Here is a 25,722-nt window from a genome sequence, read left to right as displayed (position 1 = left end):
ATAAAGACTCATTCTTGCTGGTATAATCTTAATATTTACAACCAGATGAAGGTTTCGTTTTTGGAATAGTAAATTTTCAGAGTAGTTTTTAGAGTTACATCAAAAATTACTGATTTGGTTATACTATTAGAAAATGCATAGATAATTATGAAATTATTGTGAGGTTTAATAAGTTAACTGTTTATATTTGGACTTTTCTGCTATACTTTATTGGAAGGAGAAACATAATCATTTCCTTAATAACAATTTAAACAGTTTATTGAACTAAAACAATAACATTATAGCAGATGTATCCATGTTTGTTAACTGATGTGGTTAAACATTTTTTAAAAAACAAAAACTTAGCACACATGTAAAACTTAAAACAAATCATTATTTCCTGATGAATAGCCTTTGGACTATAGTGTAACTTAAACAGAAAACTATCCTTAGAAAGATTTTCCCTCCAAAGGCATTTTATTTTAAAAATCCAATTTAAATTAAAAAAAATTGATTTAAATTTTAAAATGGTTTTTTTTTGTTTTTTTTTTTTTAAAAAATCATTGGTTTTTATCCACCCTGCCTTTAAGCTGCCAGTTGGGTCCTTCCTGTTCCAGGAAGTAGGTCATGGTTTGTCTTGTATTTTGGTCCAGATCGTGTACTTTGATCTGTGAGTACATAGGATCTAATTTGTATAGGTCAGGTGGTGGCAGGGTTGGGCGATATATCATCTAAAACCAGTTTCAAGTCCACATCACAATACTGGTTTCACAATTTTTGACCTGGCAGCATATTGCGAATCATGTGTGTGTGTGTGTGTTATGCGAAAATCGCTGTGTGGGGGAAACCATGAAGCCAGCCAATGCTTCTCTTGATTCCTGCAGCCCCTGTTACCTCGGCCGGTTCATCTCTCCGCGGCCTCATGCAGGGGGCAGCGATTCACAAGAATCACCGGCAAAAATCACGATGTGGGAAAAGCCAGCCCATTCCTCTACCTAGTTCTATCCTTATTTCAGACATTGTGATATGTCGGCATATCACAATGTTTAGCTTGGCGGTATATCACGAGGTTGTAAACCAGGTGTCGCCCAGCCCTAGCGGGCAGGGAGCTGTATTGGGCTAGAGCAGGCATCCCCAAACTGCGGCCCTCCAGATGTTTTGGCCTACAACTCCCATGATCCCTAGCTAACAGGACCAGTGGTCAGGGAAGATGGGAATTGTAGTCCAAAACACCTGGAGGGCCGAAGTTTGGGGATGCCTGGGCTAGAGCCTGGGCGCCTCTACCTTAAGCAGGGCATTTTGAGAGGTAGATGCAGTCCCCTGAGGTCACATTGTCAGGTGACCCATTTTTCCTTGGTAGCGCCGCAAGTCACGGTAAGAAAAGAAAATCCAGGGAGGACTCGAAGTTTTGCTTGTTCATCACCTCCTCATCACTTTTAATTTGTATACTGCCTTTCTATCTTACAATACTCAAGGCGGTTTACAAGCTGAAAAAAAACAAAGAATGCACACCTTATAACAATCTGATGCAATACAAAAATGTGATAATATAAAACATGGCTTTAAAGTGAACAACCTACATCGAATAAAGTAACATTCAACAATCATTAGAATAGTATAGAACAGGGGTCAGCAACTTTTTTCAGCCGTGGGCCGGTCCACCGTCCCTCAGACCATGTGGTGGGACGGACTATATTTTGAGGAAAAAAACAGGAACGAATTCCTATGCCCCACAAATAACCCAGAGATGCATTTTAAATAAAAGCACACATTCTACTCATGTATAAACACCAGGCAGGCCCCACAAATAACCCAGAGGTGCATTTTAAATAAAAGCACACATTCTACTCATGTAAAAACACGCTGATTCCCAGACCGCCCGTGGGCCGGAATGAGAAGGGGATTGGGCCGCATCCCTACCCCTGGTATAGAATAATAATATCAGCATATGAAAATTAAACAGAAGTCTAATCTTAACAATTACAATAAATAATTTCTAAACTGCAATCAATAAAACAGACGCAAGCCACAGTGCATAAAATAATACAATACAAATTGAGAAGTAGAGACTGGAGGGTGGGGCAAGGCGGGTAGAAGGAGGCCTCGTCTGGTGAAGTCTCCCCCCTCATGGTTCTTCCTCCAGGGCCAGCTTCCTTATTGGCTCTAACTTCAGGTTCCAATCTCTTGCGAGGGTCAGCTGCCTCCGAGGTTCCCAGTGAGACACTGGGCAGCAAAACTGAACCTAGCAACCTCTCAGCATATGAGTGGGGGACAGGTAGCAAACCCTCCCTTGCCAGTGCAGAATCAGGAGTGCTCTTTAAAGCTCCTGATTGCACGCTGGCAGCCACAGGTCCCCACCTGCCCCACAGGTTGGCAGGGTCAAATTGGGACCCATGGGCCAAAGGTTCCCTGCTCCTGCTATAGATTAGCAGGTGCCCACCCTATCGATCAGGAGAAGGCCTCTGTATTTTATAAGCCTTTGAAAGCACAGTCAGAAATGCCTGCTGCCTTTTTGGTTTGCTCCCTCGCTATCTTCTGGGGGAAGAGTCTCCAAGGAGATTTAAGAACCTCTGAATTATTGTGCGACAATATGCTGTGTGCTGACCTCTTGTCTGAAACCTCCTTCAGCCGCCAACTCCAGAAACTGACTACCCCAACTTTTCTCCCGATGAACTTGAGCCCTACCCTGAAGAAGATTATTCTCCGGTTGGCTCCTACCAGCCGCTGGACGGACTCTGCGTTCCCTCTGCGTACCAAGGCTGGCCGTCCTATGGCAACCAGGAAGGACTGGTGTTTGATGGTGACCAGTATGCCTCCAACCCGGTAAGGAGAGATTGGAAAGCCTGTGGCCTGTGGATGGCGGCTAACAGATTGAGGTTGAATCCTGACAAGACAGAAGTACTGTTTGTGGGGGACAGGAGGCGGGCAGGTGTGGAGGACTCTCTGGTCCTGAGTGGGGTAATTGTGCCCCTGAAGGACCAGGTGCGCAGCCTGGGAGTCATTCTGGACTCACAGCTGTCCACGGAGGCACAGGTCAATTCTGTGTCCAGGGCAGCTGTCTATCAGCTCCATCTGGTACGCAGGCTGAGACCCTACCTGCCTGCAGACTGTCTCGCCAGAGTGGTGCATGCTCTAGTTATCTCCCGCTTGGACTACTGCAATGCGCTCTACGTGGGGCTACCTTTGAAGGTGACCCGGAAACTAAAACTAATCCAGAATGCGGCAGCTAGATTGGTGACTGAGAGCGGCCGCCGAGACCACATAACACCGGTCTTGAAAGACCTACATTGGCTCCCAGTACGTTTCTGAGCACAATTCAAAGTGTTGGTGCTGACCTTTAAAGCCCTAAATGGCCTCGGCCTGGTATACCTGAAGGAGTGTCTCCACCCCCATTGTTCTGCCCGGACACTGAGGTCCAGTGCTGAGGGCCTTCTGGTAGTTCCCTCATTGCGAGAAGCCAAGTTGCAGGGAACCAGGCAGAGGGCCTTCTCGGTAGTGGTGCCCGCCCTGTGGAACGCCCTCCCATCAGATGTCAAAGAGAAAAACAGCTACCAGATTTTTAGAAGACATCTGAAGGCAGCCCTGTTTAGGGAGGCTTTTAATGTTTAAGCGATTATTTTATTTTATTTTTCTGTTGGAAGCCGCCCAGAGTGGCTGGGGAAACCCAGCCAGATGGGCGGGGTATAAATAATAAATTATTATTACTGTATTATTATTTGCCATGGTTTGCCATGCTGTCATTCGTTCAGGGTTGTTGGGAGTTGTCACTCCAGGAGGGAGAACTACAGTACCCAGAATTCTTTGAGGGAAAAGAGTGTGTGCAGAGTCACTAAGCACAGAGGAGGAGGCAGGCATTCCCAGATGGAAATAAGTATAATCTTATTCCCCGCAAAGGCTGCTTTGGCCACCCAGCTGTAAAACTCAGACCTGTTTCCTACTTGCCAGCTGCCTTGTAACACCCCCAAATCTTCTGTGCTTCTGCCCCCTCTGCTACAAACTGAAGAAGGCTGGAGTCTGATCCCCATTTTAACTAGAAAGTGTGTCCTCTTGGCTGGCCTGTTGTTATAGCCATTAGTTGTCATGGGTCACTGAAAAAAAAACCCGCTTTAGGCCTTTGATGCCCATTGAGGAAACATCACTGAACGTTATAGCAAGTGATCATGTTATACAAAACATTGTCGTAAGTGGTCAGTGAAACCATCCACCCTGTAAAAATAACAAATGCCACCTTTTTTAAAGCTGGCAAGATCCTGTGCCTGTTTTAAAAGCTGCTTTGGGGGCAGAAATTCAAGGTGAAGATTCTTCTTCTGATTTGGGGTATTAAGCTTTGAGGAAAGGTTTTTGTTTTTGTTTTTTAAGTCAAAATCCAGTTTTTCCTCTCTGTCTGATAGCCCTTATTAAATGGTATCATGGACTAGTTGATGGCAAGGCTTTTCTTCTGTGGTAATATCAACACAAACGCAGGAATATTTGGGCAGGGCTTCACGGGCGCTGTGGGCTGCTCAGCAGTTTGCGACATGCCCTTGTTCTGTGCTGCTCCTGCTAATAAAAGGATACCTCCCAGGTCACTCCATCCGGCCACCATCACCACAGTACCAGCAGTGGCTCCAGCCTGGACAGCAGCCCTTTTGGAAACTGGTCAACCTTCTCTGGGCCAAAGGAGGGACAGGTAAGGAAAACCCTGAATTGTCTTGGACCGGTGGAAGAATATCCATTGAGGAAGGGATACAGTATATGCAGGCTTCCTGATCTTTGCTGCATTTTGAGCTACAAGGTTAATCTGTGGAAAAGATGGGAGGGTGGGGAGAAATAAATAAGATGCTATAGGGTGGTGAGCTGAGGACCCAATTTCCTTCCGCTTCATAAAGAGTCAGCTGATAACTCTTGTGGCCACAAATCCCACTTCTTCCATTTCTCTTCTGTTTTCTCTTGATTGGTAACTGGGGGGTGATGAAAGCAGAGCTTTGGGGACAAAGTATTTGTGGTATCAAGATTTTAGCAGGAAGTGACAGGATATGCACTGATTGGTGTCAGTCATTCACATAAGTAACAGGAGAGGCCAATTAGAGGCTGTTGAAAGCACATGACTTCCCTGGAAATAAATCCTGGAAACTTAACTTAGTTTCTTAAAAGTGCTGGGAGTTGTAGATCTGTGACAGATAAACTATAGGTCCCAGGATTCTTGCGGGGCGTGCTTCAAATGTATGGTGTGTACACAGATTTTCCTCGGCAAGAGGCTTGTTATTAGGAATGGGAAAGTGTGGGTGAATAATGTTAAGGACAGATTTTAACTACAGCCTTTTCCTCCCCTCCACTCAGTTAAAAACACTTGAAAAGGCTGGGATGCTCTTTCGGACAAAGACTGCTGATAAAGGGAAACGTCAGAGGTAAGAATGATTTGTTTGTGTGCATCTCCTTCTGATCTTGGGGTTTGGGGCAGGATGATACAGGGTCAATCAATCCCGCAGGTATCCTGGATCCAAGCCATTTGAAAACCTCCTCTTTTAAAGCAAAGATGCCCCTCCTTAATTGAGGAGGGGTGTGTGGTTTTGAAAAAAAAGATTTTAATGCAAGTGTGTGTGTGTTTTTAACAATGGAGGCTTGTAGGCCCCATCTTGAATCAGAGGCAGCCTAGTTTCTTTCATGCCAGGGAATGACTTCTTTTGTGTAAACAGAGTTGGGATTTCATTGCAGGATTGTTGTGGGATAAACAGCGCTACACAAAACAGCAGTGCTCTAATTCTGTTTCCAGCTGATTGCAGAAGGGCAGTTCCAAAAGGCCCTAGGGTGGAGAGGACTTTTGTCTGTGCAGCAAAGCATTTCCTGTGTGTGCAGCTCAAGCTCACCATCTTGTCTTCTTCCCACATCTCTCCTTGGACTTTGCTAGTCCTCCTCTGTCTCTTCCTCCTCCCCAGCCCTTCTGTCTCCTCCTTTCTGCCCTGCTTGGACTGCTTCCTTGGAACTGACCTCAGCTTGGCTTCCTGGTTCTGTCTCCACCTCTTCCTTCGACCAAATACCATGGCCTGACTTCCCTCAGTTGAGAAGCCCCACCGAGGTAGTGCTCTTCTGCCTTGCTGACTCTTCATCAGAGGCCCTGAACTTGAGGAGAGGTGCATGGCATGAGACCTTGATGTTGTAATAATTGCATGTGTGAACTCTCCCTAACGCCAAAGTTGGTGGCTGAGAAATGCAGAGCAAGAGGCGGGTGGAAGGGAATCAGGATAACTGAGGGCAGGGGAACCTTTTCCCTTGGAGCAGGCAGAGTTCCTCCCCTCCGTTTCATGCTGCTCAGTTAGCACTGCTCTGTGAATGAGGTTTCCTTCTCTTCCTTCCCTTTCTCCCCTCTTAGGAAGAATTGGAGTTCTTCATGGACAGTCCTGGAAGGCGGTGTCTTGACATTTTTCAAGGACTCAAAACACTCCACGTCTAGCAGTGTGGTGAGTCCTCAGCCCTGGCTTGCTGCCCTAGTTGAAAGGCGGACAGTGGAGGCTGCTCCCAGGGCCGGCCCTACGGCCAGGCTGGGTGGGGCAGGGCACCACGGCGCCGGCCCGCCAGGAGGGCACCGCGAGCTGCGCCCGCCCGCTGGCTGGCCGGTCCGCCGCGCAGCTGCGCCTGTGGCAGCCGCACTGCGCGCACCCGCCCACTGCGCTGGGAAACGGGGCGGGAGGGCGCCGGAGAGATCGCGCTGTGCCTACACGCCCGCCCGCCACACTGGGAAATGGGGCGGGAGGGCGCCGGAGAGATCGCGCTGTGCCTGCTCGTCTGCCCACCACGCAGTAGCGCCTGTGGCAGCCGCGCTGTGCGCTGCGCCCACCCGCCCACCGCGCTGGGAAACGGGGCGGGAGGGCGCTGGAGAGATCGTGCTGTGCCTGCCCGCTTGCCCGCCATGCGGCAGCGCCTGTGGCAGCCGCGCTGCGCGCTGTGCCCACCCGCCCACCGCACTGGGAAACGGGGCGGGAGGACGCCGGAGAGATCCGGCGCACCACGGCGCCAGGGGCGCTTAAGACGGCCCTGGCTGCTCCACCAAACCTCAGCCTTCCCCCACCTGCCTGCTGTCTTATCATTTGTACCCCTCCCATCTGACTGGGTTGCCTGAGCCACTCTGGGCAGCTTCTAGCTTATACCAAAACATAATAAAACATCAAGCATTAAAAACTTCCCTATACAGGTATCTTCTGATGTCTTCTAAAAGTTAGATATTTGTTTATTTCCTTGACATATGACGGGAGGGCGTTCCACAGGGTGTGGGTGCCACTACCGAGAAGACCCTCTGCCTGGTTCTCTGTAGCTTCACATCTCCAGTGTAGGAGCTGCCAGAAGGTTCTTGGAGCTGGAGCCCAGAGTCCGGCTTAACAATGGGGTATACAGGGCCAAAGATGCTTAGAGCTTTAAAGGTCAACACACACACTTTGAATTGTGCTCGGAAACGTACTGGGAGCCAGTGATCTTTTAGAACCCCTCCAGGCTGTCCTAGTTTATTCTGTGATGCTTATCCAAGTCAAGGCTTGGATGTTATTGTTGTCCAAAGGGACTATAGCACAACAAAAGCAGGACACCTCCTACTGCCCAATCTTTGTGGAAGTTGCGGGATTTCAGAAGGAAGTTACACAATATGCACTGGTTGGGAATTAAGCTGTGTGACTACCCCAGTAACATTATGAGCACAAACCATCATTAATGCACAATAAAAAGGGTGTCTGGAAAGCCCCATAATTTCTCTGCAGGGTATAATTTGATGGGTAAGTGGGTGGGATTTTTGTTTTCTCTGTAGTTACGAGCAGTCATAAAATGTGGACTTCCATGCTGCTTCTGTTTCCTACCTTCACCCTCAGAAACATCCCTCCGTGTTGAGTAGCCCTGAGCACACTGTGGACCTTAGTGGAGCAACACTTTCTTGGGCTGCAAAAGACAAGTCGAGCAAAAAGAACGTCTTGGAGGTAAAGGATGCTGGTCCCCATCTCTGCTTCTGTTTCCATAGCAACAGAGGATGGCAATATGCATGGAGGAGGAAGCAACACAGGCCTGTGCTGCTCACCAGGCAATCTGTCTGTTACACATGCCTGAATGTGGCTATTCCTGCAAATATCAATTCAGCAAACTTATCTTCACTGGGAAAAAAGGGAACACGCATTTTTTAAAACGGGCAGACTCTTAAGGCAGTCTAATGCTGATGGTAGAGTTTTGGCCACAAAACCACAACACTCCATCTTCCAAGCATCTTCCTCTATGAAGACTAGACTTATTAAAAGCGAATCCTTTCATTTCCTAAATACGGGCCACTTCTTTAAAATGAAAGTTATGGTTGCCGTGCAATGTGTCTTGCGCTGCGTCAGTTACAAAAGGCAAAGATTAGTATCGGGAGTCCATATTTGTACACGGCAACCTAGTTTCAAGTGGTGGGGAAACCTAGCCAAGTCTTTTTACCTGTAAAAGCCTCTCTCTGGAGCTGCCAGGATACAATGAGCCCGACACTGCAGTCATAGCTCTGTAAGTTGTGTCCTGTGCGTTTCCAGTGACCCCCGTTGGAGCATGAAGGAAACTAGCAGCAAATCCTAGGTGCAGAGAGTAAATCTCACACAATTTAAAAAGGTAAAGGTAAAGGACCCCTGACAGTTAAGTCCAGTCACAGACGACTCGGGGGTTGCGGCGCTCATCGCACTTTACAGGCCGAGGGAGCCGGCGTTTGTCTAAAGGGTTTTAATAGTCCCTTAACCCCACCCTTCTCCAATTTGTGCATTATATGGCAGAGTTGCTGGCTAGAGGGCAGGCCAGAGGGACCCAGGTGGCGCTGTGGGCTAAACCACTGAGCCTAGGGCTTGCTGATCAGAAGGTCGGCGGTTCGAATCCCTGTGACGGGGTGAGCTCCCGTTGCTCGGTCCCAGCTCCTGCCAACCTAGCAGTTTGAAAGCGCATCAAAATGCAAGTAGATAAATAGGAACCGCTATAGCGGGAAGGTAAACGGCGTTTCCATGTGCTGCTCTGGTTTGTCATGCTGGCCACATGACCTGGAAGCTATACGCCGGCTCCCTCGGCCAATAATGCGAGATGAGCGCGCAACCCCAGAGTCGGTCATGACTGGACCTAACGGTCAGGGGTCCCTTTACCTTTTTATGGCAGAGTTGCTGGCTAGAGGGCAAGCTTGGCTCTGAGGTCTGGCACCGTTCACCTTTTAGAAATTTTGAAGTACAGGAATGTCCTCAACGAGAAACCCGTGAGAATTGTACTGAATCTGGGGGGGCGTTTTGCAGAGCTCTTGGGGTTGTGGTGAGCATCTTCTGTCTGGATGTCACAGTCGGATGGTTCCTCTGTTCCAGCTGAAGACACGGGAAGGATCCGAGTACCTGATCCGGCACGATTCAGAGTGCATCATCAGCACGTGGCAGAAGGCAATTGCTGACAGCATCAGTAAACTGGTGAGAGTGGGGCTTGTCCCATGTTTTTATCACAGGCAGGGCCGGCCCACCCATGAGGCAAGATGAGGCGACTGCCTCAGGCGGAAGAATCCACAGGGACAGCAGATCCCGATCTCAATCTTTCTTCCCACCCCTCTTTTTCCTTCCTTCACCCCTTCTCTCCTGTCAAGGAGTAGGGTGCCATTTTGTGGTCTGCCTCAGGTGGCAAAATGTCTTGGGCCAGCCCTGAACATGAGAAACCTCAGTTGGCTTCCTGTCAGATGTTTGTATGGCAGACATAACGTCTTAAGGAGGTAGCAAGGACTTCCAGGAAGAGGGAAGCATAGACCCTGGGGGGAAAGGTAGACCTTATGTTCATCAGGGGGGAAACAAATGTTGAAAACCGCCCCGCCCCCTCAAGTTTTGTGCATCAAGTGTAAACAAGATTGGTCTGAATGTGTCAGGCATCTGTTTGTGTGTACCATGAAAGGCTGTGTTGCAGTTTCCCCCCTGGAAACAATCAAACCAGGAAATTTCATGGTTCCCCCCCCCCATGCCATTTGGATCTGATTTAGTATGTTTATTTGACTTTTCTATTTAGTTTTTTTAAAATGGCCATGTTAGTTTTTCATGCTGTATGAAAACCTCAGAAGTTATTCCAATAGCCCAATATTGCAGCATTAATCTGGTGTTTGAATGTTCTGTTCAAGCAACTTCAAAGCTTTACTTGGAAATTATTCTTATTTTTGTGAATAGTTAAGACATGACACCTCAGTTGCACACAATTCTCTTACATTTTTTTTAAAAGGCTTGATTTACAACTTTGAAATTGCCTAGTTTCATTGATATTGTATCCATGTGCTGTATTACTAATTTTGTGAAACACATATTTAGAAAATGGAAACAAATGCAACACTGGAAAATTTCATTGAATAGTCTTCAGTAAAACTACATTTAAAAGAGAGAGGACGTACACTGAAAAAATTCCATTGTAGAAAATTTCCACCCCATGTTGCTAATTAAAGGCCATTAAATAATTAGTTTACTATTCTGTTTTATTTTTTGCCATTTTGGGGTTTCTGGACGCCAGAATGTTAAGGACCAATTGTAACATGAACTATGCAAGCCAGGGAAAAGTTTATTGCGGCCCGTTGTCTTGATCGGCTTCTACGTGTTATTAAAAACACTGTGTAATTTTTTTAAGAACTAGTTTGTGGGTTGGGGAAGGACAGCTCAGTCTGCTTCTGGTTTGTTTATTCATAAGTCATTTCCTTCCTGTTTCTGCATCATCCTGCAATTTTATTTTTTTTAAAGCAACCTACTAAAATTTGCATGTTGGGTACACATTTTAAAAATAAAACGTGTGTCAATATAATAACGATTTTGCTAACTACGTGTTTATCCAGGAAGAGCAAATAGATTGGTTCACTTAGGAATGTGGACCTAATGAAATCCCTCAGCCTTCCTAGTTTGCGTATCTGTGCTATTTGAAGATCTTTACCATTTCTTCATTGTTTCGTTTTCACAAGAATTCAGTCAGGAAGCTTCCATCAACTGGCAGCCAATTCATGGGAGATATTTTATTCTTCTAGCCACAGGAATGGGAGGAAAATGGCATCCTTGAGAAGACCTGCACACACCCAGTTACGCTTAGGAATTGTCCACATTTGGGCATTGTCAAGCTGTTTGTCCACTTCCCCCCCCATTTGAATTAGACCAGAGTAGCTCACATGTCCACCTATTTGAATTTGTATATGAGGAGAAACTTTGGTCTTTTCCGTTCATGCCAGGAAGTGTTCTATTATACTGCTTTGTTGTTGTTTAGTCGTTTAGTCGTGTCCGACTCTTCGTGACCCCATGGACCAGAGCACGCCAGGCACTCCTGTCTTCCACTGCCTCCCGCAGTTTGGTCAAACTCATGTTCATAGCTTCGAAAACACTGTCCAACCATCTCGTCCTCTGTCGTCCCCTTCTCCTAGTGCCCTCAATCTTTCCCAACATCAGGGTCTTTTCCAGGGAGTCTTCTCTTCTCATGAGGTGGCTGTAGTATTGGAGCCTCAGCTTCAGGATCTGTCCTTCCACTGAGCACTCAGGGCTGATTTCCTTCAGAATTGATAGGTTTGATCTTCTTGCAGTCCATGGGACTCTCAAGAGTCTCCTCCAGCACCATGATTCAAAAGCATCAATTATTCGGCGATCAGCCTTCTTTATGGTCCAGCTCTCAATGGACTCCATGGACAAAGAAAACAGGCATATTATACTGCTTAAGTACCAGCAGAGGCTCTGCACAGATAGCTGGGCAATTTCTGGTACATCTCCCTCATTTTGTTCCCTCAGATTTGCACAAAATGAGAAAACTGCACAAGCAAACCACATTGATTACAGTATTTAACGTAGCTTGCTTGCGTAGACTCTATAGGATGGCAGTGTCTTTAGCTCCCCCCCCAAAAAAAAAGTCTGTTTGGACAAGACTGAGCACCCCCCCAAAAAAAATATATTGAGGGGCCAGATCTTGTGGTGGTATGCTTTGTCGGGCCTTGCAATGGCAGTGTGCCTCACAGCAGTGGTGGGCATGTGTTGATGGGGGCCCCCCAATGTTGGGTGGAACTGGCTGCCTCTGCAGTTTTCTGGTTTTGTGCAAATGTGGGGGATCAAAGGAGGAACTGTATAGTTTAGGAATGTGCAGGAAATAGTCAGGAGCATTGCTGGAGAAGAAATGAAGGTGTTCAGGAAGTAGTGGCTGTGGAACGGAGAGTTGCAGAAAGTGGCGATGGATCCACCTGCCCCCCAAAACACTGAACCAATTGTCTGTGACCCTGATCGGAGTGTTTTGGAGCCCAATTTCCCTCCAGTTTACTGGATGAGCCCCATATCAGGCAACCCCCATATTTTACAGGGATCAAGCGCTGAGAGCGGTGTGGACGATGGCAAATGAAACGGGGATTCAAGCAGCTGTAAACACGCCGTAAAATGTTGTGTTCTCTTCAGCCTACAGATTTCCCTCCGGAAGACAATGAGGAGAATTCATCAGATTTGAGATCGAAGGAACAGCTAGGAAGCAACAGAGAGAAAGAGGGCGAGAAGAAAAGCCCAGGTCAGTGTTAATACTCAGTGCAAATGTTTAGTTTCAAACACAGAAATGCATTTTTTGAATGAAATTTTCCTTGACAAATAGTTCAAACGGTTTATATTTGTCTATTAGTACTATTATTACCATACTTTTCTGTCTATAAGACGCTCCCTTGTATAAGGAACCCCCCTCCCCATTTTGGGGGACTAAATTTTAAGAAAATGAGGGGAGATGGCCCAAAGTTGTTGAGCCTCTCTCCCCACATAGCTGCGGGCAGGAAACACTCCCCAGATCTTTTCCCGCACACAGCGGCATCGGGTGAATTTGTGCTCCCTCCAGCCATCCGGTTTGCAGGAGCGCAACCTCCCCCGATGTCGCCATGCATGGGAAGCGATCCAGGGATCCAGGAAACACACACACACCAGATCGCTACCCGCTCGCTGCGGCATCTGGGGAAGACACGTTCCCGCCAACCGAATGGCTGGCGGCATGGCACTTCTCCCCTCCCCCTCCATGTTTTGGACAACCCCAGGTTTTTGACGTGATTTTTGAGTGAAAAAAACCTCATCCAATACACGGAAAAATACGGTGTTTGTTTGTTTACATTGATATCACACTTCCCCCCCAAAAAAAGCAGCTCAAGGCATTATACATTATTCCCCCCTCCCCTCCTTTTTATCCTTGTGACAAGTAAAAACATACATCCATCCCCCAGTGGTGCAGGAGCTTATTTTTGCACGTCTGTTACTTGGAAGTTTGTCTTGTGCCTTTTGGGAGTGACCTTTCAGCGTGGGGTCTCTGTCGTCACACTTTCCCTTTGCTTGCTCCTCACCTGAGCACAGTCTGGATATTCTTTCTAGCTAACAGAGATCACGCACACACCCCCAAAGATTCTGGACAAGGCAAATAGCATTTTGAGGGTCATGTATGCAGGGCCGTAGGTAGGGGGTGGTGAGGTGGAGCCCTGCCAGCAGCCAGGGCCGTCCTTTCCATTTGGCTTAGTGGCGCGGTGCGCCACGGCGCCTCCCCATCAGGGGCGCTGGGCTGGGGCGCCCAGCAGCCCCGTGCACTGCTCATGTTTGACGCGGCAAGCGAGGCACTGCTGCTGAAGCAGCCTAGCTCTGCCGCTGCCCCTCCTCCGTCGCACTTGCAGGGGGCGTTCGACTGTATCCTCTGCCGTGCGCTGTTCCCGCCATGCCCCCTCGCAACAGCAGGCTTGCAAGGGGACGCGGCGGGAGCAGCGTCCAAAAGGGCTCCTTTTGGTGCGCTGTTCCCGCCACATTCCCTTGCAACAGCAGGCTTGCTAGCCGCCGTTCCAATGGCGCCTAGCAAGCCCGCCCAGGCAAGGGGACGTGGCAGGAGCAGCGCCCAAAAGGGCTCCTTACGGTGCGCTGTTCCTGCCAAGCCCCCTCGCAATGGCAGGCTTGCTCGCCGCCGTTCCACCGGCTCCTAGCAAGTGGGGGGGGGTGCCGGAGGGATTTTGCACCACAGCACTGGATACCCTTAAGACGGCCCTGCCAGCAGCGCAGGTGAGGGGTACGCACAAAATCAGCTTTAAAATATGTCCATAAATAAAAATATTGATTATTCCTCATAAGTAAAGGTTTTTAATAGAGGGTGAATTGAATGGGTGGAGGGGGGGTTGGAGGAGAGGCGGAAAGAAGAGCTGATTTGTCCATGGCTAGGGGGCGCGAAATTTGGACGGTTCTGCCAGGGGCACAAGAACCACCTAGCTACAGCTCTGCATGTGTGAAGAGGCCTTTGAAACTATCTTGGAAGAGAAGCTTGCATTTCCTCTTGTAGCTCTTCTCTGAAGCATGTGGGCAAGCTCAGCCTTCAGCAGAAAATCTCCTCCTGTGCTAAAATGCCAAATTCTCCCCCGGCAGCCTCCTGGCATTCATCCACCTCTCTCAACTCGGACAGCGATTCCAGCAAAGTTCGCAACAAACTCCTGAGGTTTCTGCAGAGGCGGCCAACCCTTCAGTCCCTGCGGGAACGAGGCTACATCAAAGGTATAGTCCTGGAAGATCTAAGAGTCCATTTAAAAAAAAAAAGGCTTTGCGACTATGCAGATCAGCCAAGGCCAATTTACAGAGGTTTCAGCCTTTGTATTGCAGCTGTTCAATTGCAACAGTGTACACACCATACATTTAGAACACATTTGAAACGCATTGCTTCCCTCAGAGAATCCTGGGAACCGTAGTTTGCCCTTCACAGAGCTACAGCTTCCAGCAGCCTTAAGAAACTACACTTCCCAGCGTTCTTTGGGGGAAACCATGTGCCATTAATGTATCGTGTGTCCCCAGCCTGCATGTAAGCTAAAGAAGACTGATTTGTTGATAGCTGTCTTACTTTTGCCACACATTTCAAGGATGGCAATGAGATATAAATAGAAAGGATATTTTTGGATCGTGTTTCTAACCTGATTTCGTGTGGGGTTGTTTGCTTCTTTAATCCAGATCAGGTGTTTGGATGCCCTCTGCAAGTTTTGTGCGACCGTGAGAAGAGTACCGTGCCTCAGTTTGTGAGGCAGTGCATCTGCACTGTGGAGAAGAGAGGTACACATTTGTATGCCCCCAAATAAATTAAAATTATGTGCCCATTATCCCCAGTTCTGTGGCTTGGACACATTGTGCAACTTCAGCAAAATTTGCAAAACTTCTTCTGTTTTGTGCCATTCATATTAACTGGTTTTGCTGAGTCATGGGAAGTCTTGAGAGACGATTCTTCTTCTTCTTCTTCTTCCTCTTCCTTTTCCTCTTCCTCTTCCTCTTCCTCTTCCTCTTCCTCTTCTTCTTCTTCAACCCAATCCAGTGGAGGCTGCTCTGTTGAGGCACATGGGCATAACGCCCACCAATCTCAGTCTGCCCTCGGCCACCCCCCACCTGCCTGCCCTCCTTGCTTACCCCCCTGGACTGATGGTAACATTGCTTATTTATTGGCTTCCTCCACCTTAGTCTCAGTGTTGCCCTTGAGGAACTCAGCAGGGAACTCTGCATCTCATTGCCTGCAGCTCCACCTACTGTTTGGGCTCCCTTCCATTCACCCTGCCAATCCAAAAAGGGCAGAAACCATGACTAACCTAATCCTTGTAGCAGTCAAGAAAAATGCCAAAACATGTGGGCCCGGTGACATCTCGGAAAGGAGCTGAGCAGCAGGATTTCCAGAGGTGCTTAGCTCCTTGAGAGCCAGTGTGGTGTAGTGGTTAAGAGCGGGAGACCTTAATCTGGGGAACCGGGTCTCCGCTCCTCCACATGCAGCTGCTGGGTGACCTTGGGCTAGTCACACTTCTCTGAAGTCTCCCAGCCCCACCCACCTCACAGAGTGTTTGTTGTGGGGGAGGAAGGGAAAGGAGAATGTTAGCCGCTTTGAGACTCCTTTGGGTGGTGATAAAGCATGATATCAAATCCAAACTACTCCTCCTCCTCCTCCTCCTCCTCCTCCTCCTCCTCCTCCTCCTCCTCCTCCTCCTCCTCCTCCTCCTCCTCCTTCTTCTTCTTCTTCTTCTTCTTCTTCTTCTTCTTCTTCTTCTTCTTCTTCTTCTTCTTCCTCTCACTTCCCACTGAAGGAAAATATGTTGTGCAAAGGAAGGGAGATGCATGCAAATACCCATAATTTGCATGATACCGTTTTCAGGCTCAGACTTAGTTTGAGTCATATTGTTCGTGGCAGTACTTTTGCTCTCATGGGCCTTTAGTATAAGAGCTGTAATTTCTCCTCCCGCAGGTTTGGATATCGATGGACTCTACCGGATAAGTGGGAATCTGGCGACGATACAGAAACTGCGCTACAAGGTGGACCACGGTAAGGGACTCCATAGATTCAGCTTGGCAGGGGACAAAGCTTAGCAGTACAATGTTCCCCTTGTGTGCAGAAGGTGCCAAGTTCAACCTCTAGCATTGTGTGTGTGTTTTTGGAGAGAGAGAGAGAGAGAGTTCTAGAAAGGGTATTACAGGTGAAACTCGGAAAATTAGAATATTGTCAAAAAGTGCATTTATTTCAGTAATGCAACTTTTAATTTTTTAATTTTTTCTTTTCATTCTTACAAATGCTTTCTTTTGGAAATTCCACAGTAATAAAACAAATACTTACAATAATACAAAAATAAACATCGCTATTACGTTTCATTAATTACATTCCATTTATAATTGACCCGCCTAACGACAAATAATTATAATTACAACAAATAAAGGCTTGACATATCTTGCTTTGCATGTCATGCATCTATCTCATATATTGGTTTCACCTTTTAAGTTGCATTACTGAAATAAGTGCACTTTTCGACAATATTCTAATTTTCCGAGTTTCACCTGTATTTATGTGGATTATTAGTATTGTTATTCTAAACCACTAAGCCTCTTGGGCTTGCCAATCAGAAGGTCAGCGGTTCAAATCCCCATGACGGGGTGAGCTCCCGTTATTCGGTCCCAGCTCCTGCCTACCTAGCAGTTCGAAAGCACGTCAGTGCAAGTAGATAAATAGGGACCGCTCCGGCGGGAAGGTAAACGGTGTTTCCGTGCGCTGCTCTGGTTTTGCTAGAAGCGGCTTAGTCATGCTGGCCACATGACCCGGAAGCTGTCTGCGGACAAACGTCGGCTCCCTTGGCCAGTAAAGCGAGATGAGCGCCACAACCCCAGAGTCGTCCGTGACTGGACTTAACGGTCAGGGGTCCCTTTACCTTTACCTTTTACTGCTCTACATGCAAATCAGGGCAGTTCACAGCATAAAGATACAAGATAAAAGCACAAAATTCATAATAAAAACAAGATCCCTACGCACAATTGTACTGTGATAGTAAAAAATGAAAGAGCAACTTGTTGCTTTTACCCTAAGGCCTCAGGGTTTAAAACAGCTTAAAACAATTTACAATACCTGAAATAAGGTGGTTCCTAAAATATTTATATCTTAGTTGTCAAAAGCTCTACAATTCTATGATAGATTCATAGAGTTGTTTCTAGACCTGCTGCTCTCCCATGTTCACAGCCAATCAGAGTTGCCCAAGTGGTGGAACTGAAGCTGGACACCTTCCACAGCCGCTCTGTGTTGTGTCTGAAGGGGATCCTCATCCATTCTCATATTTTAGATGGGTGCAGGAGTGGCACTTGCTGTGTGGTGTAGTGGTTAAGAGTGGTAAACAGTGTGGTGTAGTGGTTAAGAGCGGTAGACTCGTAATCTGGGGAACTGGGTTCGCGTCTCCACTCCTCCACATACAGCTGCTGGGTGACCTTGGGCTAGTCACACTTCTCTGAAGTCTCTCAGCCCCACTCACCTCACAGAGTGTTTGTTGTGGGGGAGGAAGGGAAAGGAGATTGTTAGCCGCTTTGAGACTCCTTCGGGTAGTGATAAAGCGGGATATCAAATCCAAACTCCTCCTCCTCTTCTTCTATGGTCAGGCCCAAACATTCTGGACAAGAGTAATATTGGCTCCTTATTCAGCAGCCCTAGGATATTGCTTAACCTGTTTCCCTGCCATCGCTTTTGCAGATGAGCGCTTGGATCTCGACGACGGCCGTTGGGACGATGTCCACGTCATCACCGGGGCCCTCAAGCTCTTCTTCCGCGAGTTGCCAGAGCCGCTGTTTCCCTTCAGTCATTTTGACAGATTCATTGCAGCCATCAGTAAGAGACGTTGCTTTGGGGAGGGGGAGCATCAGAGCATCTTTTGGTCCTTGCAATATTACTTAAATGTGCATGTGTGGGAGCGGTTCTCTGTTGAGTCAGTGCTTTTGAAAAGACAAGAGCAGGAAGAGAACTCAGATTATGCTCTGCTGCTTTTTTTTTAGAGGCCTGCTTCTCTTGAGGCCTTCGAGCGGCAGGGGGAGTCACATTCGGAGCTAAACAAGACCATACCTTGGCTAAGAATCTGTGCCTTAAGCGCAGGTTTGGTTTTGTACAAATTTGTCAGTGCAGGAGGGCCAGATCCAGATCAGGACCCTAGTGTGCAGAGTAGGCACCTTAACCCCACCCCCCCACCCCCGCTATGGTCCCAGTCCAGTTTGGGGAGGCCGTGACAGCAATTGCATGGGGGAAACAAGTTTTTATATGAGAGTACATTTTTCATTGCAATTTTTAATTGGGAGAGCTGGCTTGGATTTGGGATCACAACAGGCAATAAAGGGTTAAAGCCTACCCTCCATGATAGAGTTTCTGGATTCCACACACACACACTCCAGAAATTGATGATTTTAAAAAATCGCCCCAGTATTAAAGAACATAGTAATACATCATGTAGCTTGGACCTCAGAAAGCTATGTTTGGGATCTGATCACCATCAGCTAGCCTTCTCTGTCTCAATTCCTGCCCCCAAAACATAACATCCTCCTGAGCCAATAATAATAATAATAATAATAATAATAATAATAATAATAATTTTATTACTTATACCCTGCCCATCTGGCCGGTACTACTACAACTTTGGGCGACTCCCAACAGAATATTAAAAATACAATAAAACATCAAACATGAAAAACTTCCCTAAACAGGGCTGCCTTCAGATGTCTTCTAAAAGTCAGATAGTTGTTTATTTCCTCAACATCTGATGGGAGGGTATTCCACAGGACGGGCGTCACTACTGAGAAGGCCCTCTGCCTGGTTCCCTGTAACCTCACTTCTCGCAGCGAGGGAACCGCCAGAAGGCCCTCGGAGCTGGACCTCAGTGTCCAGGCTGAATAATGAGGGTGGAGTCGTTCTTTCGGATATACTGGGTCAATGCCGTTTAGGGCTTTCAAGGTCAGCACCAACACTTTGAATTGTGCCTGGAAACGTACTGGGAGCCAATGTAGGTCTTTCAGGACCGGTGTTATATGGTCTCGGCGGCCGCTCCCAGTCACCAGTCTAGCTGCCGCATTCTGGATTAGTTGTAGTTTCCGGGTCACCTTCAAAGGTAGCCCCACGTAGAGCGCATTGCAGTAGTCCAAGCAGCAGATAAAATGACTTTTGTAGAAATCAGGGGAGCTGGTCCATCTGACACACAGGTAGGTGTGATAAATGCTGGCTGCTGAAGAACAGCAGCCATGTGTGCCTTGTTGTCATCATTCCTCACCTCTCTTCCCAACATCTAGTGAGGGAGATGTCTGATATGGTATCGTATGGACAGACTTGCCCTGCTCCGTATTTTGACTGCTGCAGGGTGGTGAAGAAATGCTTGGCACGATGGCATGGCATGTTAGGCATTTCCCATACTAGGCACTGCAGCAAAAGGAGAGGAACTAGTAGACGCACTGCTGATTTTTGCTCACTCCCAGCAGCAAGTTGCAATATCAAGATTGCGCCCTGAGACGCACACTTCCAATGTCTCCAAAAGGTTACAGTTACCTTTCCCATGCCCCTTTGCAGCAGCCCTGTAGAAGAAGAAGAGTTTGGATTAGATATCCCGCTTTATCACTACCCGAAGGAGTCTCAAAGCGGCTAACATTCTCCTTTCCCTTCCTCCCCCACAACAAACACTCTGTGAGGTGAGTGAGGCTGAGAGACTTCAGAGAAGTGTGACTAGCCCAAGGTCGCCCAGCAGCTGCATGTGGAGGAGCTGAGACACGAACCCGGCTCCCCAGATTACGAGTCTACTGCTCTTAACCACTACACCACACTGGCTCTCCCTGTAGCATCCCAAGGGATTTATTGAAAGAAATCATAGATTAATGATCAGATGTGTGTGGTTGAGGAGGAGGATTTTGAATTAATAATTCACCATATCAGACTCCTTCCACCTGGGTCATAGAATATATGATCTACGATATAAATTCCACAGGATGCCGTCTCCATTTTCTATGCTACACGGCCCCAAGTATTGGGTGGCAGAGAAGTTGGAGGGAGGACTGCCATAGCTGCCAAGTATCCTGTTTTCGCCGGGAAACCCCCTTTTTTCCTACCGTTTCCCGGCGGTCTCCCGTTTAGGTTTTTATCCCGATATTCTCCCTTAAATCTGCTTCTGCCGGCGGCCATTTTTCTGGTGCCGCTTTGCACTTCTATGGGCACCAGAAAATGGCGGCGCCGGAAGTCACTTCTACGTGTGTCTGGAAACGCGTAGACGCAACTTCCGGTGGCACTTTGCCCTTCTATGGGCATCAGAAAATGGCGACGGCGGAAGTCGCTTTTACGTGTTTCCGGTCATGCGTAGAAGTGACTTCCGGCGCTGGCGCCGCCATTTTCTGGTGCCCATAGAAGGGCAAAGCGCCACCGGAAGTTGCGTCTACGCAACTTCCGGTGTTGTGGGCTGCCGATTCTGGATCTTTCCGCCCAGGACTTGGCAGGTATGGGGAGGACTATAGCAGCAGTGCAGGCTTCTACATTTATTCGTATCTCTATAGGGGGTGGGGATGCACTGAGTAAGAACTCTTCCTCTGTTTGGCATTGCAGAAATTACAGAACCCTCGAAGCGCAGCTACCGCTTACGGGAGCTGGTGAATTCTCTACCTCCTGCTAACCACAATACCATGAGGGTACTTTTCCAGCATCTCTGCAGGTGAGCAGCTGCATCTCCCGATGCTCCGGGCTGGCGTAAGGGTGTTGAGTGCGAACTCTGCGGCCCACCCCCTCCAGTCCCTCTGTTGAGGTTATCCTCCCACTCCACAAGCCATTGTTCAACCTTTGTCTTGCTGTCGCCCAGCCTTTTGCATCTCCTCTCCACACCTGTCGCCAGCGTGTTAGCTCTCCTGTCCCTAGGCTCCTGTCTGTAAACAGGACTCTCACCCTGTCCACACCCCCAGCCAACCCAAACTTATTTATTGCATTTTTTACGCCACCTTTCAAAAGTTTCCCCTGGGTGGTTTATAGAGGAATTTCCTTCTAGCTGCACTGCTTTGAATTGATGGTCAACATTCTGTGGGTGATTCGCTCGGTTTTTTCGCTATTGGAAAGCGTTAGTATTTGACGATATCACATGGTGTGTGGAAGAGGGATTTGCACATGGTAGCAAGTGTCTTTTAACCCGTGTTAGAAGACACTCGGGCCACATCCGCACTAGACATTTAAAGCTCCCTTATACCACTTTAAACCCCCAAATAATCCTGGGAACTGTTGTTTGTTCAGGGTGCTGAGAGTTGTTAGGCAGACACACACCTCCAATTCTCCTCATAGAGCTACAATTCCCAAAGTTCACAAGAAAGAGGGGTTATTTGCTCAATCGCCCCTGGAGGAACCAAGGGTCTCCTAATGACTGTCAGAACCTGTAACAAAATACAGTTCCCAGGATTCTTTGGGCAGATCCATGACTTTTTAAAGCGCCGTGATGCTGCTTTACATGTGCAGCGCGGATGAAGGTGAACTACAGTAAGATGCCACCACCAAGCGAGGATGCCCAGATAAGATACATCTCTCGCTGCAGCATCACAGTGTCTCTCTTCCCCTTTCACGGAATCTTCCTCTCTTCCCCGCAGGGTTATAGAGTTCCGGGAGGAGAACCGCATGTCTGTGCAGAGCGTCGCGATAGTCTTTGGGCCCACGTTGCTGAAGCCGGAGGCCGAAGAAGGGAACATGACTATGTACATGGTTTTCCAGAACCAGATTGTGGAGCAAATCCTTAGCCAATACAGCTACATATTCCCAGAGAGCTAGGCCTCCCCAGCGGAGCGCGGGAGCCTGGTTGAATGAAGGAGCAGCTGCGACGCAAAGGGGCAGGTCCCATCGCTGTGGGGACGACGGTGTTGCTGGGCAGTGCCAAGACTAGAGACAGTGAAGATATGGGAGGGAGGGAGAGAAGTGGCTAGCAATAAAACTGTCAATGTAGGATTCAGAATGTCCATGGTTGCCTCTCTTGAATGTTGTGGGTCCTGGATGTGAAACCCTGCTAGACGCGAAAGGAGCTAAGTGATCTTCAATTCCCATCCAAAATATCTTTAGCTGAAGGATGTAGTGTGGGCAAAATTTTGGAGGGAATGGGAGGGAGGCTTCTGTGGCCAAGTGCACACCATAATGTTTCCAAGCATCCTGGCTTCTTGCTAAGGGATTATAGGGATTGTCTTGCTACAATTGTCCTGTGAATCTTCAGCTCTTTTGAGCGAACTTGCTTTTGTTTTAAAAAAAAGCACATCCGGATGGTGGGTTTGAATAGGGACAGAAATCCGTTCCAAGAGCATTAGTCACCCAAACTCTAGGCCGTGCGGCACACACCACCTGTCTCTGCTCATGCCCAACACAGAAAATTGCAAGATGCCATCCCATAACGCAGGTCACAAGCGTTTATGGGAATAATGGCGGGTTCAGCTTTGTAGGGTTAACAGCAGTGCATCACCTGCTCATTCCGGTGCATGTCTGTAATTTTAGCTAAGCTTGGGGGTAACTTAACGCTCCTGTGATTTGCAGGTTTGTGTTCAGTTTTCCTCCCCAAGATAGAAAAGGAAGAGTTGATTGCACTCCTTATAGGTAGGTAGCTTTGTTGGTTGGCCCTAGTTGAAACAAAATAAAAAAAATTCCTTCCAGTAGCACCTTAGAGACCAACTAAGTTTGTCATTGGTATGAGCTTTTGTGTGCATGCACGAAATCTGAAGGAAGTGTGCATTTGAAGAAGTGTGCATGCACACGAAAGCTCATACCAATGGCAAACTTAGTTGGTCTCGTGCTACTGGAAGGATTTTTTAAATTTTTATTTTGATCGCACTTGACCGGTTTATTGAGATTGCCCTGTTTGTGGTGTGCAACTTTGTCCACCCGCAGTGTGCTTCCTATACATGTTCTACCTCTGCAAAAAAATTGATCCTGGGAGCATCTGCCACTGATTGAAATGTTTCTTTGTATCATAGAACAAGGCACATGCAGGGCACACACGACTTCTGACGTTGCACGAGAAGCAATATCTGCATGAGTGTTTTCATTGGCAAACTTTCTGGTTCAGCCAAGAGGATTCAGTTTGTGCTTTTAGCACCAACGGTGATTGAGAAGGCTAGTTTTTTGCCATTTGGGAAAAATTCTGTGGCTTAGATCTGTGAACTTCCTGCTCCAATGTTGCACCACTCATCTGTCACACTGCTCAACAGCACAAATAAGTGGCGGAGTCTCACACTGGTAACAATGAGGTCTAATTCTTCCCCATTTCCAGTGGAAAACACCATGTACTGGAAGCTGTGTACATAGGCTTGCTGCCTTTTCCATCCTGCTCTCCTGGTTTGGGCACTGCTGCTGGTACATGAATAACTCAAACGTCTGAGTACACATAGAAGCCCAGCCAAGAGCCCAGGTGCTCTGAGCCATGAGGGTTTAAGGTTGCCTTGTCATGGGAAAACACCGGATTTCATGGCCTGCCATTCTACCAGGAAGTACTTCCCACAGGGAGAAGAGATGCTGTTAAAACTGTGATACATGGCACAGCCAGGACCACTCTACAATCTACTGAAGGATTGGGAGTGGTTTTTTTTGGGGGGGGGGATATTTTATTTTATTGTTAAATCCAGCATTCAGGAATTCATAGGGGGCAGGGGATGGAGGATCTGTGGCCCTTCAATTGCTGCTTGTACAGTCATACCTCGGGTTACGAACACTGCGGGTTGCGCGTTTTCGGGTTGCGGACCGCGCCGAACCCGGAAGTACCGGAACTGGTTACTTCCGTGTTTTGGCGCTCGCACATGCGCAGATGCGGCGCTTCAGGCTGCGGGTTGCGAACATGCCTCCCGCACGGATCACGTTCGCAAAAAGAGGTATGACTGTATTGCATTCAACAAAAGACAGAGCGCACTCATTGAAAGCAATGAAAGCTCATGTCCATTAACTTAAGGGGGGGATCTACTTTGAGTAGGGCTAGTAGGACCGCCCTACAGCTGCCATTTTCCCCAAACATTTGTCAGGGGCTGGTGGGAGTGGCCACAGGTTCCCCCATGTCTGGCTTAGAGGAACGCTGTTCCAAAATGGCACTTAACCATGACTTGGTTACACCGGATTTTGCCAACTTGGTGCCCTCCAGATGTTTTGAACTGAAACTCCCATCAGCAGCTGGGACTGGAGGGAGTTATAGTTCAAAACATCTGGAGGGCATCAGCTTAGTGAAAGGTGGTATACAGGAATTTACCATGTGGTCTCTCCGGCATCTTTGCCTGCACAGGTTCCAGGACCATGTGGCTTGGTTGGAGGCATTGAATGTGCAATGGGTGCTTCTAAGTCCCTTGCACAAAGCCATAGGCAGATGTAGAAAAGTGACTTTACCAACCTACCTCGAGGGGGGATGGGGGGGAATTGTATTTATGGTTTTAATGAACAATGAAGGAGGAATGTTCATCCTGCTTTTTCACCTGGCCAAGGACAGGATATTTTCTGTGTCTTCCCTCCCAATCTAACATGATATAAGTTTGTCTGCGTTCCCTGCACTGTCTGCGTGGCGTCTGACCTTCAAGACATAAAACCTGCAGCCCCACAACCTTTTAAAGTCCACAGAAAGTGATAAGTCAGTATTGCTATTAAGAAAGTGCCCTTTCCCTATGCACCTCCCTTGCAGATGCAGCTATGTATTTCCAATAATAATAATAATAATTTATCATTGGAGGGGAGGGGAGAGATGAATTCCTCTCCTCCTTTTTTTTAGCCATGTCATGTTATTTACTGTTTTGTGTCCACAGAGCTCTGGGCTACCAGAGGAGTTGTGTGGTTATAAATCGTTGGGAGAGGGAATCCTAACAAATTAGAATGCAACATGCCTCTGATAAACGTTGGCGAAACAAGTTAAATATACTTCTTTATCCCAAAGCATTTCCTGTTCCTGAAAAAGATTTGACAGGAGAGTCAGAGCATTGTTAGCAGGCACAACAAAAATGAGATACTCGAATCCTTTTTGTTCAGGAATCGGACAATTAGCACATCTCCATTGTGGCATGGGTTTTGCAGAAGCACAAAATTATTCAGTCCCTACCACTTACCTTCTACATTAAACAGGTTTTGATTCTTAAATTGATGGTCATTTTAGGAACCATCTTAGACAACGGTGGTTGGCCTGAAGGACTTTTTGGTTTTTCGGTTGCTGCTTTTTTTGCTGGAAGACAATTTGTGACAATTGATTTTAAAATAAACAATTAACCTTTCAATGAAAGAAGTGTGTGTGTTTATTTGGGATTGTGTGATGTAGTGCTTCCCCCCCCCCCCCCAAGACAAGTATGCAGTACCGGTAGATTTTTTCCTAAAAGAAAAGCACAGGTGTTACGTCGAGTGTTTAGGATGGAAGTTACAACGTCATTTTGAGAAATGAAGCATTCTGTGTAGACGTATTTGCGTTTGCTTTTTTGCATTGTAGGATCTTCCTTGTGGCTGAGGCTACAATCCATTTAGGGAATCAGTTCTCTTCACTCATTTCCTAATGTGGATTTT

At 47.5% G+C, this 25,722-nt stretch overlaps 1 protein-coding gene across 4 annotated transcripts in view; it reads left to right on the top strand.

The window, feature by feature from the left end:
• ARHGAP27 (Rho GTPase activating protein 27) overlaps window positions 1–22,178 on the top strand; it is a 56,967-nt gene extending 34,789 nt beyond the window's left edge. For all 4 annotated transcript variants that reach the window (XM_035134996.3, XM_088656123.1, XM_088656122.1 and 1 more), the window contains 13 exons: window positions 2,608–2,802; window positions 4,544–4,648; window positions 5,299–5,366; window positions 6,329–6,416; window positions 7,812–7,916; window positions 9,294–9,392; window positions 12,360–12,465; window positions 14,328–14,453; window positions 14,901–14,999; window positions 16,168–16,245; window positions 17,926–18,060; window positions 20,797–20,902; window positions 21,816–22,178. In XM_035134996.3, the coding sequence (XP_034990887.3) occupies window positions 2,608–2,802; window positions 4,544–4,648; window positions 5,299–5,366; window positions 6,329–6,416; window positions 7,812–7,916; window positions 9,294–9,392; window positions 12,360–12,465; window positions 14,328–14,453; window positions 14,901–14,999; window positions 16,168–16,245; window positions 17,926–18,060; window positions 20,797–20,902; window positions 21,816–21,993 (1,488 nt within the window). In that variant the 3' untranslated portion in view covers window positions 21,994–22,178. The remainder of the gene's footprint in view (window positions 1–2,607; window positions 2,803–4,543; window positions 4,649–5,298; window positions 5,367–6,328; window positions 6,417–7,811; window positions 7,917–9,293; window positions 9,393–12,359; window positions 12,466–14,327; window positions 14,454–14,900; window positions 15,000–16,167; window positions 16,246–17,925; window positions 18,061–20,796; window positions 20,903–21,815) is intronic.
• Window positions 22,179–25,722: the final 3,544 nt, after the last annotated feature.

This window comes from Zootoca vivipara, chromosome 12 (assembly GCF_965207765.1).
Source record: "Zootoca vivipara chromosome 12, rZooViv2.hap1.1, whole genome shotgun sequence".
NCBI classification, from domain to species: Eukaryota; Metazoa; Chordata; class Lepidosauria; order Squamata; family Lacertidae; genus Zootoca; species Zootoca vivipara.
This window is presented reverse-complemented; position numbering and strand designations above follow the sequence as displayed.